Source organism: Papilio xuthus, unplaced genomic scaffold, assembly GCF_000836235.2.
Source record: "Papilio xuthus unplaced genomic scaffold, Pxut_1.1 DF828780.1, whole genome shotgun sequence".
Lineage (NCBI taxonomy): Eukaryota > Metazoa > Arthropoda > Insecta > Lepidoptera > Papilionidae > Papilio > Papilio xuthus.
Genome location: NW_013529869.1, coordinates 1884161 through 1899292, shown reverse-complemented (window position 1 = coordinate 1899292; position 15132 = coordinate 1884161). Strand labels below are relative to the sequence as shown.

The 15132-nt window shown below is 33.7% G+C and overlaps 1 protein-coding gene across 1 annotated transcript; it reads right to left on the bottom strand.

Moving 5' to 3' along the window:
* Positions 1-1059: 1059 nt before the first annotated feature.
* LOC106128452 (troponin C) lies at positions 1060-8566 on the bottom strand. The gene is given in 6 exon segments (NM_001312051.1): positions 1060-1341; positions 1991-2122; positions 2324-2443; positions 2545-2688; positions 7469-7499; positions 8478-8566. Coding segments are annotated over 6 exon segments (480 nt in total). The 5' UTR covers positions 8502-8566; the 3' UTR covers positions 1060-1312.
* Between the last annotated feature and the right edge of the window lie 6566 nt (positions 8567-15132).

The window sequence follows — 15132 nt, the reverse complement described above, 5'->3', positions numbered from 1 at the left end:
TTTCATTAGATATCCAAAACTTGCTGTTGGGTAGTGGCCAGAGCGAAGTAAGCTGTTACCTGAATTTGTAAAACTATTGGCTGCGTTTCTTATTCCTAAACAACCGTATAAAATATCATGCTATCTCTTTCTTTTTCTACAAGAGAGTAAGAAATAACAATATGGTATTATTTTGAATAATTTTACATCGTTCTATGTATATTGCTAATTGCGACCATCAATCATCAAACGAAATACGTCTTTCGTTTTCTCAAGTTTAAAATATTTTAGTGTCGTTTTTCCAATAAAAATATTTAGAAATAGTCTTTAGTCATAAGTTGCTAAATATAAATATTTATATAAAATAAAAAAAACGGCAATAAAATGGTCTACTGAAAGAGTTATAACCTATAACTCGTATCTGGCTAGTATCCAATTGAAAGAAAAATGTCATCAAAATTATAAAGAAATATTTGTAGACGACTTTAAAGTGGAATACTCATTACTTTACTTCTTTAATGTAATATTACATGACATTAAGACATTAACCAAATTTAAATAAATGATTATTTTTTATGATTTTTTTTAAAAGCAGGCGTGAAACGAAATGGGCCGCGGACGAAAGCGAAAGCGTGCCCGTGGTCCCGATGCGTTGGAGGAACAGAGGGGTTTAGTGGGTATGCTTCCGATCCGGAAGAGAATCCCACATAACTACCGCGTCCCCCCGGGGCGCGGAGTATGCATAAACCATTCCCCTCAAAAAAAAGGCGTAAACCTAATTTTACTTTAGCCGTGGTTCTTTCTAAATGTGATTAGATATTTGAATATGGAATCATATGAGAATAGCTATAGTTATTCGGGTAGCCCATATTTTATTTATGCGCTTAGGCGTCCTCTGGGGAATTTGTTTCCATTTCTGGGGTCTTTGACTCAGAATCAGTTTTACCGCTTATGATGTTTACCAAATTATCGAGTGGTTCCCACTTTTTTCCATCTCCTATTATCCAGGGTTACAGGACGCCAACTGAACGTCGTCTACTCGGGAAGTTACAAGTCAATTCATTAAATAAAACACTAAGATAGTATATTAAAAGTTTTATTAATAAGTAGATATAAACATTACTCAGCCACACACATCAATTAACGAGAGAAAATATTATTTTGTACAATACATAAATAATACTTTTATATTAAATACAATATGTTGCTGTAGATGTAGTTATTTGGTGTCCAATGTTCCTTAAGCCTCGAAAAGTGGAAGTATTGAAATGTAAGAAGGTATCCTTAAGTTAAAACGTAAGTATAAATAAAGAGTAACGTTGTTTTTTGATGTTTATTCTCCGGTCATCATTTCCATGAACTCTGTAAAAAGTATAAAAAATAAATGGGATTTTTGAAAAAAACATGGTATCATTGTGTTACTATGGTATTGATTACAATCAGTACAGACCAACTGAATATCGTAATATAACGGTTGAATGTTTGTTGATTGGCAAGTAAAATATCGTTAAGTCCTTATTACACTCGGCAACGTAAATTTTCATAACCCGACGATTTATGTCACCAAGGGAATTACACAATGCAAAGTCATAGGTTAATACACGATTTACGCTGACTTGTGTACGGTGTACTATAGGCGGAACATCAAATAAGTTGCCAGTGTCAGTTTTTTAGTCCAAGAATGACGTCGGGGCCTTTAAGTGTAAAGTCAATAGGAATTTACTAAGCTATCTATCCACCACATCATTTTACATCAGATGTGTAGCATTCGTTGCGTTTTATTTGGCTCGTTCACGTACCGACACGTTTTGCCGGTCCAAAAGTCTGACATCGACTGACGTCCCCTCTCTCCGGCATGTACTTATGGCGTGTAAGCTCGAGACAAACAACACTACGTTTATGCATACACTACAAGGTAGGTTCGTTTTCAAGCGCTGCCTTGTGCCATATAAAAAAATAAAATGACGTATAAGTGGCTTGCTTGATATGGATTCATTAAGGGTATAGTTACCATCGAAGTCAACGGTGCCGCTGCCGTCGGTATCAATCTCCTGGATAAGGCCGTCTAGTTCGTCATCTGTCAGCTGCTCGTCCAGCTCGCGCAGGATCTCGCGCAGGCTCGACGTGGGAATGTAACCGTTGCCTGCAATTAACGACCGTCAATTACATTTATAAGGAAACTCTAAACTAACAACCTTTGTTGTCAAATAGTATGGATAAAAAAAAGTAAGTGAGTTTAGCCATGATCAAAAGTAATATCAACATCTTTTCAATTCGTTGAACACCATCTTTACATTGAAAGCTTTCCTAAATGAAATTAACAACACAACGTAAATTGTCTTACCTTCCTTGTCGTATAACCTAAATGCTTCGCGGAGTTCTTTTTGCATGGCTTCTGCGTCCTCTTCAACGATGAACTTGGCAGCCAAAGTCACGAACTCGGGGAACTCGAGACGTCCAGATTCTGATAGGAAAGAAAGTGAGATTATTTCATTGGTTTTTTATATTCGTGAGGAACGGCACAACTTCAAGTACGTATAAATATCTATATGATTGAATACTCACTGTCGGCATCGACTTCCTCGATGAGTTCTTCAAGGATTTTTTTGTTAAAGGGCTGTCCCATCATCCGGAGGATGTCCGCAACGAAGTCACATGGGATGCTGCCCGAGCGGTTGTGGTCGAAACCGTCGAAGGCCTTGCGGAGGACTGGAACAAACAGCACAAAGTTAATACCACGCCGAGGTTACGCAATACGAATAAAATGTACCGGAAAGTCAAGACCGTTGAACGTCGTACCCTCGATGTTCAGCATGCTCATTGTGGACGGAATTAAATTAAATAAATGCGGTTAACGAAACTTATTAATTTCCGATTACAAATTTTGTAAGGACAATAGCGGTGTAGCGCTTGCAATAAAAACGGTCGCACTGGTCGCTCGACGGGTGAAGATGGGATTAGAACAGAGGTTCAATGCTCCGAAATGCAGTGCGAATAAGTTGTGCAACACAGCTATTTCCGTGCAACAGGCGCGGCGAGCGCGGTGCACCGGTGCTGCGTGTGCGTGTAAATAGGACGCCGATAAATAACCAATGAAAACACGCACAAATACTGTAAATTACTGACACAAAAAGCTATTTATCGCAATTTGATGTTAAATGTCAATATTAGTATGTCAGGATATGATAATTTTAAATGACCTATTCAATGAAAATATCAACTTATTTCCTTTACCGAGATTGGTATACGCATTAGTTGCATTATTTCTTTTGTTTACAAAAGATTTTATGGGGCAAGAATTTAGTTAAGTTAGTTAGTTAGATATGTATTTCTAATTGGCATGACCTTAGTCACAATACTCTTTCGATTCTTTCAGTCTTTTTCGTTATCTACTTCGCTCTAAAGCCGACAACACATTGGTTGCTTAACATTGCTTTCGTTGTTGATTGATAGTATTTGTTAACAAACTTCCTGCGTCTCGGTTCTTTTTCCTTCTATCAAAAAAAACTATTAGTATTTATCTTCTATACACATATTAATCACAAAGCGTACGGTTGTAATGGTGCTATTATTATTGAGTTCGTCGTCTCCAAATCTTTGGCCTCAGTCGTTGTTATCGTATTTGACAAAGAGTTTTAAATAATCGCATGAGTTAATCAATTAATCAATCTATGATGATAATCACGGTTATGCTAAAGATGCCAAAAAGGCAGTAGTAATAAACGCAACGCTTAGTAGAAGAACGCAACGCTTAGTAGAGTATTAATATAGAAGTATTATGTTTTTCTTATCAACTTATCTCTTTAGTATATGATGTGATTTACGATCTTAATAAACGATGGCCTCAAGACAATTTATTATAAACGCTGACGATCGTGGACAGTTATAAAGTTTGATCTCGATTACCCCGACTCGGAGATTTGGGCGCGTGCGTCACTTTGTTTAAAAATAAAATGATATCAAATGTTGCTAACGAAAATAAACTCCTTCGAAGCTTTCCCGTGACGTGCGTAGACGATACAATGTTGAAATGTTCTTTCATCACAAAAATCTTTCTTTCTGAAGATTTTATTTTAATACGAATTGGTATTCAGCACAATGTGACTTAATTTCGAAAGGTTTAAATCCAACAACCAAAAATAATATTATAATTTAAATGTACCAAATGTAATCAGTACTTCAATACCATTCATATATAAAAGCGAGAAGCATTAATATTATGCATGGGTTTTCTAGTTAGATTGTTCGAAAAAGGCAAAGGTTATTACAGTAATTCCCTTATACTAAGTATCACGCTGACATCAAATTTAAAAAGTTAAGCAATTGGAGAAAATTAAACACAATTAGCTTTTTAATATAGCCTATGTTACTCAGTAAGAAAACAGCTTTCTAATGGCAAAAGAATTTTTGAAAACAATTCAATATTTTTTGAGTTTATTCGTTACATACAAATCTTTCCTCTTTATACGATGTTTTAAACAAATTATCTTGAAGTGTTTAAGCATTTACCTAAAAGAATGTTACATTAATAGACAGAGAAATAGATGCATGTAGGTCAAGTTAATAAAAGCTCGAAAATATGATTTTCCTTCATAAAAAGCACACCTGTTACCGTAACTGAAAATAAAAATTTATCGGCCAATTAAATTCAACTCTGTGTACGATGTAAAAATATCTGCATCTGATAAAAAAGATCGTAGGCTGGAGTATTCGTACGCTTGTGAACGCAGCTGTCCAACAGCAATTTGGCAAGGGGAACACTTTTATAAAATTCGTCTTTTATTTTCGCCTGGGTGGAGTTGTTAATTTTAATCGTCAACATCTTGGCAGACGCGTCAAAGATTCATGGGTTTTATTACTTTCTTTCTAGATTTTAGCTGTTCATTAATTATCTACATACCATCAGGGTACACGGAAACAAGGACAAAATCAACGTCATTACAAACTTTTTATTAAAATATATTTAACGCTTCTGGTAATAGAACATGGAACATAAAGATAAAGCGTTAATACCAGATGCTAAAGTTCCATCGATTTTATAATTTTTAATTAATGTTAAATCATTTTAGGACAAAATTATACATATAAATAAATAATAAAAGACAACTTCTACTTGATGTTTAATAAAACATAGAAAACAATTCTACAAATCTGTACTGAAAAAAAAAACAAAACAGTTTAGAAGATTTTTAATTACGGGTTGGAAATCCGTTATTGTGGTACTTTAGCAATAGATAACGTTTTGTACGCTTTGAGAAAACAACTCGGAAACTTGGTTTATTAATTATTTGAAAATGATGGTCGAAGTTTGTCTCGTTGCAAGGAAAAAGGAAAATTTTCTGCAAGTGGAATACCGCAAACGGGCCTGACTGTACCCGTACGAATCTGTACGTATTTATTAAAACTATAAGTCTGTTTATAATATGTATTTATAACATATTTTAGAGGAAGGGTGATTAAGTTCGTGCTAATTAAAATAATTATCAACATTAATCAATTTACACATGCATGTTACATTTAACTATAATATGCAGTGCATTTGGCGCCACATTTATCCTTAATGTTTACATTTCCATTTGATTTATATTAAATACTTGGCTAACTCGAAATAGTATACACGCGTCACACAACATGTTAATCATCATATCTGATAATTACATTAAAATATTGATTAAACACTTGTTCAAATAAATTTGCGTCTATCTGCAACTCCGACAGATTCTATCAGATACAACGTGATGAACGACCAGTGTCTAAAGGAAACAATCTCGAAACATTGAATATTTGAAAGAAAAGATTCCAGTTAGATGAAATAAAAAGCCTTACTTTCCCATTTTCACTAGAATAACCACAGTATAGTCAAAATGTGTTGCCACCCTTGAGAAGTCGCTGTAGATTACTGATTATTTAATGAATACTGGTTGTCAATCAAAAACTGGATTTTTTTAACTTGAAATTGAAATAACTGGAGTATTTTCCTCGTGGTATTGAACTAAACAATGACGTGTCCCGTGAACTGACACTGCGGCCCGTTGGCTACACTCCAAGCGTGATACCACGCCGCCGTTCGCTTAAACAACCTGCCCGCTGTTTCGTTAATAACAAACAATCTTTAATCTTTGAACGTTAAATGTACCATTTTAATGCCAAGGTAATAATGTAAATAACACTATTATTACCTAATAATTTTAAGTGTAACCAATATTTTTAACTTCTTGAAGCTTTCAAAAATGTTTTTGAAATCGGATAGTTATTTCATAATGCAACCGGTTAAAGTATCTTGTTCTTGCCTAATTTTAAATAGCGTAAAGTTCAGTTTGACCCATATTTACATTACATTTACATTATTTCTTTTTACTGAGTAATTCTTCTGTAGAGAAATATCAGTTACACCAGGGTAGGGGATTTGTGGTTTTTATTACGTCAATTTTAATTCTATAAAATTTCATTAAATAAAAATGGCACGATTTTAAACAGTTTTTGTTTAACACAATAAATACGGTTTATTAGATAGCTCGATCCAACCAGACTTTAAGTGACCAAAAAATATCTGTTAAATTTTAGATTATAATTTTTTAGTATTTCGTAATTTTGTAGTAATTCGACGGTTTTATACAGTTTTCCAGTATTACTAAATCAATTGATTAATCTATTGCCTACGTAAACGTTATATGTCGCAATTTCCACATAAATAAAATGCCACACATCGTGTTATGAATTTTTGTTCTATTCCTGTAAGAATAATAAAACCCACACACGATTTGGGAGAACAAATTTATTATAAAAGGTCCCTGTCTGTGTAATTTATGAAGTCAAGCCTCATTGAGTTATTGGATTGATGCCAAATATGAGCTTGCGAATTTTCCGCGATACCGCGATAACAATAAAAAAATATTGCTGCCTAAAATAAATAAAATATCATTCGTTGTTACAAACCGAATCAAAGTTTTTTTTTCATATTTTAGGTGAAAGAATTACTTTTGAGAGTTAATTTTGTTAGGAAAAACGTTGATTAGAAAGGTATAATAAAATGTTCTATGTTTATGTATCTTCAACGGACTAATGCCCGTTGAAGATAAAATATATAGACATGAGATAAAATATATAGAGGTATGATAAAAAGATATAGACATAAACATAGAACTGCTTATATAGGTATAGGGTACTAAAACTGAATAGTAAGAAAGTTCTGTTATATGACCAAAAAGCGATATGGAATGCTGTTCAAGGTCTTACATATTTGTACAAACATTTATATTATAATAGAAAATATAAACGTTTGTACAAAGATGCCCAAAACGCCATCCGCGCAGTATTAATTAAAAACTTTATGTTAGCCTATGTGTTCTTTCAGACTATGTTCTATGTATGTGCCAAATTTCATTAAGGTTCGCTAAGCCGTTACGGAGATATCTTCAAACATCCATCCATCTAAACATTCACATTTATAATATTAGTATGATATGATTGTATTGTTATTATTACTCACCGGCAATTTGTTCTGGGGGCAGCTCATCGGCCTGAAAAATATAATAGAAATATATTATAGTTCGTTTATATAAATAAAAATTGTTACCACACATTCTTGTAAACTGATCTATATAGGTCATAGCACAAGTTTTTGGGGAGCAGGCGTGTTTCGAGGCGCAATAAATTTGTTTTACGTGCAATTCAAACAAAAATAGATGCCTCGGTATTACATCTCGGATTCGCCTTTTTAGAGTATTTACAAGATTGTGTTGAAAAGTAAATATTCAATTAAAAAGCAGGCCAGGGGCTTTAGTAAAATATTGTAATCAAAATAATCAAAGCTAATGTTAAAAAATAAAATTTGATTTTGATAAATTTATTAATTAATTTTGATTATAAAAAATAAAGTTTTTTTATATTTTATTTTAATATCAAAATAGTAAAAATAGTCCAACAAATTGTTACGTTTTTCACATTTACTTCAATCTATAAAATGAAATTGGTATGTGCTTGCAAACATTTTCATTGATTTCAATGTTTTATAATTTAAGTTTTCAATGTTTTGGATATTTTCCGTAACACTAATAGTGGTTTATACGTTTTAATTTATGTAACACTACGATCTTTTTGTTATTTTTTAGAATGCCAGCTCTAAGGTGTATGACAACATATTAAAAAATTCAATGGCATATTAATAATTTAAGTATAAATAATTTTAAAAAATTATTTAAGAATAATAGGCAATTAATTGTCATCCATTATTTAACAAATTTGTTTATTGTCTAATAAAATCAAATTACAATTGTAATTACAAGTGTAGTTAAAAGAAAAGAACTCAATTTTCATCTGTACTAGTAATTTGCGTGTAAGTTGAAAGTTGTTTTGTTATAATTCTTGATATTGTTAAACATTTTTTTCTTTTATTTTTACTCGTATTATAACTTTCAGCCCGTGTAACGCGTGTTCCTAAGATATTTTATTTTTAAATTAAAAAGGAGGTTATATGCAAGCAAAATTCGGACACCTACCCAGTCTTCTGTGTCCAGAACCATGTTTAATGTCACTAGTTAACACTGTGAGACGCACAACACGACTGGCCAGCGGATTTCTGCTGCTAACGTTCAGGGTTATTTTCTGCTTCTTTACGAGAGCGGCTTTTCGGTTACTTTCATATAAAATAACGGACCGTGGGCGCGGGGCGGCGGGAAGGGGCCGGTGGGGTACGTGAGTCCTCATCTTCCTGCGCAGGCGCCGGCCAATCACGAGAGGCCCAAACGGCAGGATGCAAACGTATTTTTAGTCGAAAACGTGGTCAGGCACAACGTAAACAAGCGAAGCGTGCGGTGCTGTAATCTCCGCCCGCCCTGCGCCCCCCATCCGCCGCCCTGAGCTTTCGCTGCGTCATTTATCGCGCGCACTCGCATTCAGACCGTTTTTCGTATAGCCGTTTATGATTTACATTTACTCTCGAGGCTTGAAAAGAACAACATTTTTACATGGCTGTAAAATGTTGATAATGACCAGATTTTTTTTATTTTTATAATTACGTACTATGTGCGTTGAGATGTTGCAGGAAGGAATAAAAAGTATTTTTGAATTAATGGTACACTTTATTCAATGCTAAAACACTGGTGAAATCTACGGTTCCCTCCTATATGTTTGTTTTGCTTTTTACAGCAAAACTCAGCAACTAAACAAAAATTGATGGGTGGAGGACACTTTTAAGATACTAACAGTTGCCCAAGAGTTCGCCCGCACGAAGTTAAAAGAAATCTAGTAATAAATATAGCCTATGTCCCCCGAGGATAGTTTAGCTTCCGAACTGTGAAAGAAATTCTATGCAAGTGAACGAAGAATCATATTCTTCCTCCTTAAAATATTTGTTAGTATAGACTTTAAATTTTTTCCTGTATTTATTAAAATGTTAACACCGGATGTTTTCGAATTTTTTCGCTTTTTACTTATTGAAAACCGCATACATACGAGTAGTACGGCTATAAAATATTATTCTCGGATATACAAAGAAGTTGTTTATTTAAAAGTATTAACATATGTTTTCCGTTCACATTATGTTTACAAAATAAGCGTGTATTTGTTTTTGTTACAAACACATTCAACATACAGGTTGTCTATATAATACACGTTGAGCTTAAATCAAATGGCTTGCCAATATAACGTCATTGTTAATCCGGAAATAACTGGGAGTGTATCATTGATTTTAACCCTTATGACGGATTAGCTATCGTCCTCCGTCGGCGCGTAATTTAAGAAAACTTAATAAAAAAGCCGATATGTTCTTTCAGACTATGTTCTACATTTGTGCCGAAACCGCTGAGTCGTTCCGGAGATCTTCTAACAAACATACATCCATCCATCCATCTAAACTTTCGCATTATAATATTTGTAAGATAACGTTTTACTAAGTCAAAAATTGTCGATGTAAAAAAGAGAAAAGACGAGTGGGATGGAGACGAGTTATAATGAGAAAGGATGAGTAGGTTAGAGGGAACGGGTAAAGGTACGAGTAATTAAATTATTCATCATTTCAGATACTAATAAATCAAACTCAATCACTCAAAGCTTTTAAGCTTCGCCATATATCTTTTGTGAAGAACCATCAAAGCGCACGCAGTCGCCCTTTATGAGTTTCTTAGTTGAAATACAACCTAATCTGTCCAAGACGGCGCATTAATCTTTCGTTTCATACGTCATGCCGCGAATGTCAGAGAGGGGACTAGCCGGAAAATTGGCACCGGTTACGTCTGTAATGAAAAGCAATAATGTACTTTCCGAACGCAGTTCAATGACCTCGTCCTTTTTGTTCTGTTTTTACAACAAAAAAACCGAAGATCATTCTTAGTCATTTGTCTCCTGTTTGTTTTTTTTAGATTGCATTGCTCGTTAGATTGCCTACTATCTGTACTGCCAGTTGCTTAGAATGTAAATCCTTAAGTACTTTCTTTTTACTCTTCTACTAATCAAATTCGAAACGAATCATGTCATCCACCTGATTTTTGTCTAACGTTGATGGCTTCTCTGCGGGAGAGGTATCTTTTTACAACGTGAAACCACTACCATTTTACGCATGTATCAACTCGTTTAACTGTTTTTTTTTGTAATTTTAAATATTATTTTAAGGCAAACAAGTTTTATTAAAAGGATTAATTTGTGTACGTGGAGCCGGACTGACAAATAATAAATTTTATGCATAATTTCATACCGCGTATCGAAATGAAATGAACCTACCTAAAGCATGTATTCCAGGGAGGCGTAGCTCTTAAAGATTTGCTTTTTTATTCGTGCCACTTAATGGCATATCAAACATAACAATGGGTGAGTGCCAACACAAACGTAAGAAGCTATAATTTATCCCAATTTTTACGAACATACTCAAATGATAGGAGATTCTCGACTGTTTGTTTTTTTTTCTCGCGTACTGAATTAAACAGATCATAAAATTATATAAATTCGTGGAAACTACAAAACGATCATTTGTAAGATTATCTTAATCTATTGTGTTGTTTTATTTACTGCCATAGGAAAGGTTCATTTAATATATGGTTTTACAGTAAAAATACACGCTGTATTGCGCTATACAGTGTGTATTTTTATTTTTAAAATTCATCTTCACAAGAAGATAAATTATTCAATTTGCGGAGCTTGATAATAAATAACAGATGCTTTTTCAGTCTTTGCCTAGAAATGAAGATAGACTTGCCAAAAAAGAATTCAAGGGGAAAGAATGGGAAGGATACAGGTGCACCATCCTTCATCATACTTTTGGATTGTAGACAATAACTAATCTCTGACAGGTTTAATATACTCGTCCAATTATGGATCACATTTTTTTTCAAAAATATTATTAGATATAAACTGCAAAGTGTGCTTGAAAGAAATTGACAAATACGTTACAATATCTCCAAATCTTGTAATTCAATACGCAATGGTTTTACTAAGCGGACGTGTAACCTCTGGACACGAATTTAAACGCGTAATTTTATTAGAACGTCTGTTTCTTCTGCTAACGAAAATAACTCTGGAGAGAATATAGTCTACCAAAAGTAGAACAAACTAAAGACGTAATTTATAACATCTCCATTGATTAATATTTATATAGATACAGTTTGATTAATATATTATAATACGTTTTTAACAACTGTTTTTAAATAACGTTATCTTTTCATATGTAGAGAATAAAAATAAAAAGTAGCGTAAATATAAAACGACTTTAAATCTCAAAATTTAAATGCAAAGACGTTAGACGATGTGACTTTTAAATTCGGTTCCAAATTTATCTTCTTCTTCTTCTTCTGCTAGCTCTACAGCCCTTTGTGGGCCTTGGCTTGGTCCAGCAACTTTTTCCACCTCGGTCTATCTCTGGCCACGGACTTCCAGTTTGCTATGCCCACATTTTTGCGTCCTTATTAACGCCGTCTATCCATCGGAGCTTTGGTCTCCCTCGACTTTGACGACCTTCGGGATTACTCGCCATAACATTCTTAGGGACTCTGGCTTCATCCATCCGCTCCACGTGGCCGGCCCATCTAAGCCTGTTCAATTTGATGTGTCCCGCCACGTGCAGCTCCTGGTACAAGTCATAGAGCTCTAGGTTGTACCGGCTTCGCCATTGGTTGTCTTCGCACACGGTACCAAAAATACGCCTAAGAATTTTCCGCTCGAACACCAGCAATGCATTCTCATCGCCTTTACTGAGAACCCAAGTCTCGGAACCATAGATTAATACAGGCCTCAGAAGTGTTTTATACAGTAGTAGTTTAATTTTTCCAAACTTTTAAATAATTTTTTGTGTATGTTCCTAATTTCCACAAGTATGAAATTAGCTTTTTTCCTATCTAAGGTAAGGAGGTAAATATTGTGATTGTAAGTATATACCATACGTAGAAGTGGGAGACTTCGCGTCGATCTAAAAGTTTTTTTTTTGCATAAATATATTGTTAGATGTAAAATAGATTGTTTTATTTTAAAAATAATGGTATGGTTCAATACTATTATATTATAATTATGCATTATACCACCAAAAAATCTTATTTATCAATCTATCTACTGAATGGGCGGAGTTCGGTGTATGTATAATTTCCTTATCGTCATAAACGAAGAGTTTTTTAGAAGACAATCTCTCAATCAGATTCCCAGTTTCCAGAATGTGGCAGACTTGGCGGACACAATAAAACAACATACCGCTGTATAGTCGAGCACGAAAGCATTTATTTTCAAGTTAAAACATATTATTTTACAGCCGTGCACAATTCTGTAAACAAACGAGACAGGGCGTGGGCGGCTGTAGTTTAGGAATACACCGGTCTCGCATATTTTCTTTCTAATCGATCTGTTTTTAACAAATCAACGAATGATAACGATTACAACAGCATGTGTTCGATAATAGCTACAGACTGACATCATAATAAGATGTTAAAATAATTTGTCTTAATTTTCATCATACAAGGAATTCGCCCCAGTGTCGCCCATTCAGATAGGTAGACAACTATAGGCTAATGTTACTCACTGATTTTGGAGATTTAGAAATAAAAACGGAATATTATTTTGATTTCAAAATATAGTTTTTTGAACGGAATAAATCCAAGCAATGTATTGTAGTGACAATCTAAGAAAACAATGATGACAAAAGTGGGATAAAGAAAATTCGTGCCACATTTGAAAAGGTAACCTTTTAAAAAGTTTTGGTTTTAAAATGGAAGATGTTGGGCAAAAATACATATTAAATTGACAAGCTGATGGAAACAGTTCTGTCCGTGTGTATTTCGGTAAAAGCTGCGGCGCGGAATTGTCCAATATAACGTAGAGCGCTTGGCAACTTTAGTATACGATCCCGAAATTTAGGTACGTCGTACAGTTGGTTGCCGAATAATCGGTTAAAAATAGACTATAGACAACAAAGCATTAACAAACGCTGGCCGAATGTTTTCGATTTTTTAATGTCGATACCGCGGTCTCCGTTGCTTGTTTAATGTGTCCGGAGATTTATAAAGAATTTAATCTACAGGTTGTTCTTAATTTAACATTCCGATAGCATTCCGCATGGGTGTGGTCGAGCACTCGTAAATTCGATTGCGCACAACTACGAATTGTGTATTTTAATTTGTTTACTGTTGTTAACACTAATTTTAAACAAATGTTACAGGAATTAGCTGCAATTTAATTGTCTTGGAACGTGACTAATGATGTTTCTAGCATTTTGTAGAATACTACTGTTACAGTTCTAGACCTTGAATTAGTATTTCGTGTAATTACCTAGTGTAAGCCATTTTGAATAGTTTTATTTTTTTATTCTTGTTAACTTTTTAGACCAGCTAGTTTCGCAACCATCGAGCTGAAAACACATTTAAAAACACGAGATTGTTAAGATAGTACATCAAAGAACCTGATATAAACGGTAAATTGGTAAACCTTTGATGTGTTTTCTAACCGTGAGTATCCACTGTATAATAAACATGTGTGGAAAGATAACACGATTTAATCATGGATATAATATTACATACAAAAACTAGTGCAATTGGAAATCGCAATAATTTTCGTCAACTATTTAAATTCTAATTGGTTTAGTAATTGTATAATCTACTACATTCCCGTTGTATGAAAGTTTAGTAATTACCTATATGATCCACCTCGGAGACAGGAAACTTGGACGGTATTCCGAAAAGCACAAAAAATGATAAGTATGAAAAAGGCACAGAGAAATTCTTTATATTGCTCAACCCTGAAACCCTGATACCAATAGATGTTCATTGTAAAATTATTTTTGTTTTATCTGATCTTAAAATGTAAACAGTGTAAAATATTATATTATAAGTATAACACATGTCTCATAAATAAAAATAAAATTAAAAGTTTTCTATCCACAACTCAAATCTGTTAAGAATAATATTATTTGTTTTTTACTTTATGACGGTACTTATACGTGCTATTTTTGTGATGGGCTCCCTGTAAAATTGATTATCTTGACCTTCTGTTAGCCCAGACGTAAAATAAGATCGTTATATCACAATAACCCATAAATCAAATTTTTATTAGCTAATTTTTATCGAAATTATTTTAATTTTGAAACGACAACTCTAAGGGATAGTCACCTCAGGATCTACTTTTGATTTCTTCTTCTTCCACTTTTGATTTTAAAATCTACTATTAAAATTTTACAATTTTCCGGCTTGTTTACTTAAGTATTACAATTGTCGTCTAAAAAATCGATAAAGCGTGGTTTTATTAGTAAGTCAAAAACTAAGATCATCGTAAATTAAATAAATGTATTTAGTTGGAAAAGCGTTTGAATAAAGTGTGATAAAAGCGATAAAGACGTGGCAATAAAACATAATGTATGAAGCAGTTTATCATTTCTAATATATTATTCGTTTTAAGAAAATAGCTACAGCACATTGTGTTTAGATCGAAGTCTGCGGCGTGTTTAAAATAAGAAAAAATTGCGTGGCTGTATTTGCTGTATCGTTTGCTGAGTATTGCTGGAGATTAAAAAAAGGTACCGATCCTATCGAACTGTCAAATGTCAAAGTCAAATTGACATTTGTTGCACTTGAGCCTTGAAGTTGAAGTTTGTTTTGTTTATTTTTAAAACTTTAAGACCATGTAAAACTGGTTTTACAACAAAATTGTGCATGGTTGTTAGAGACTAAAGTAATTAAGCTGTTATAA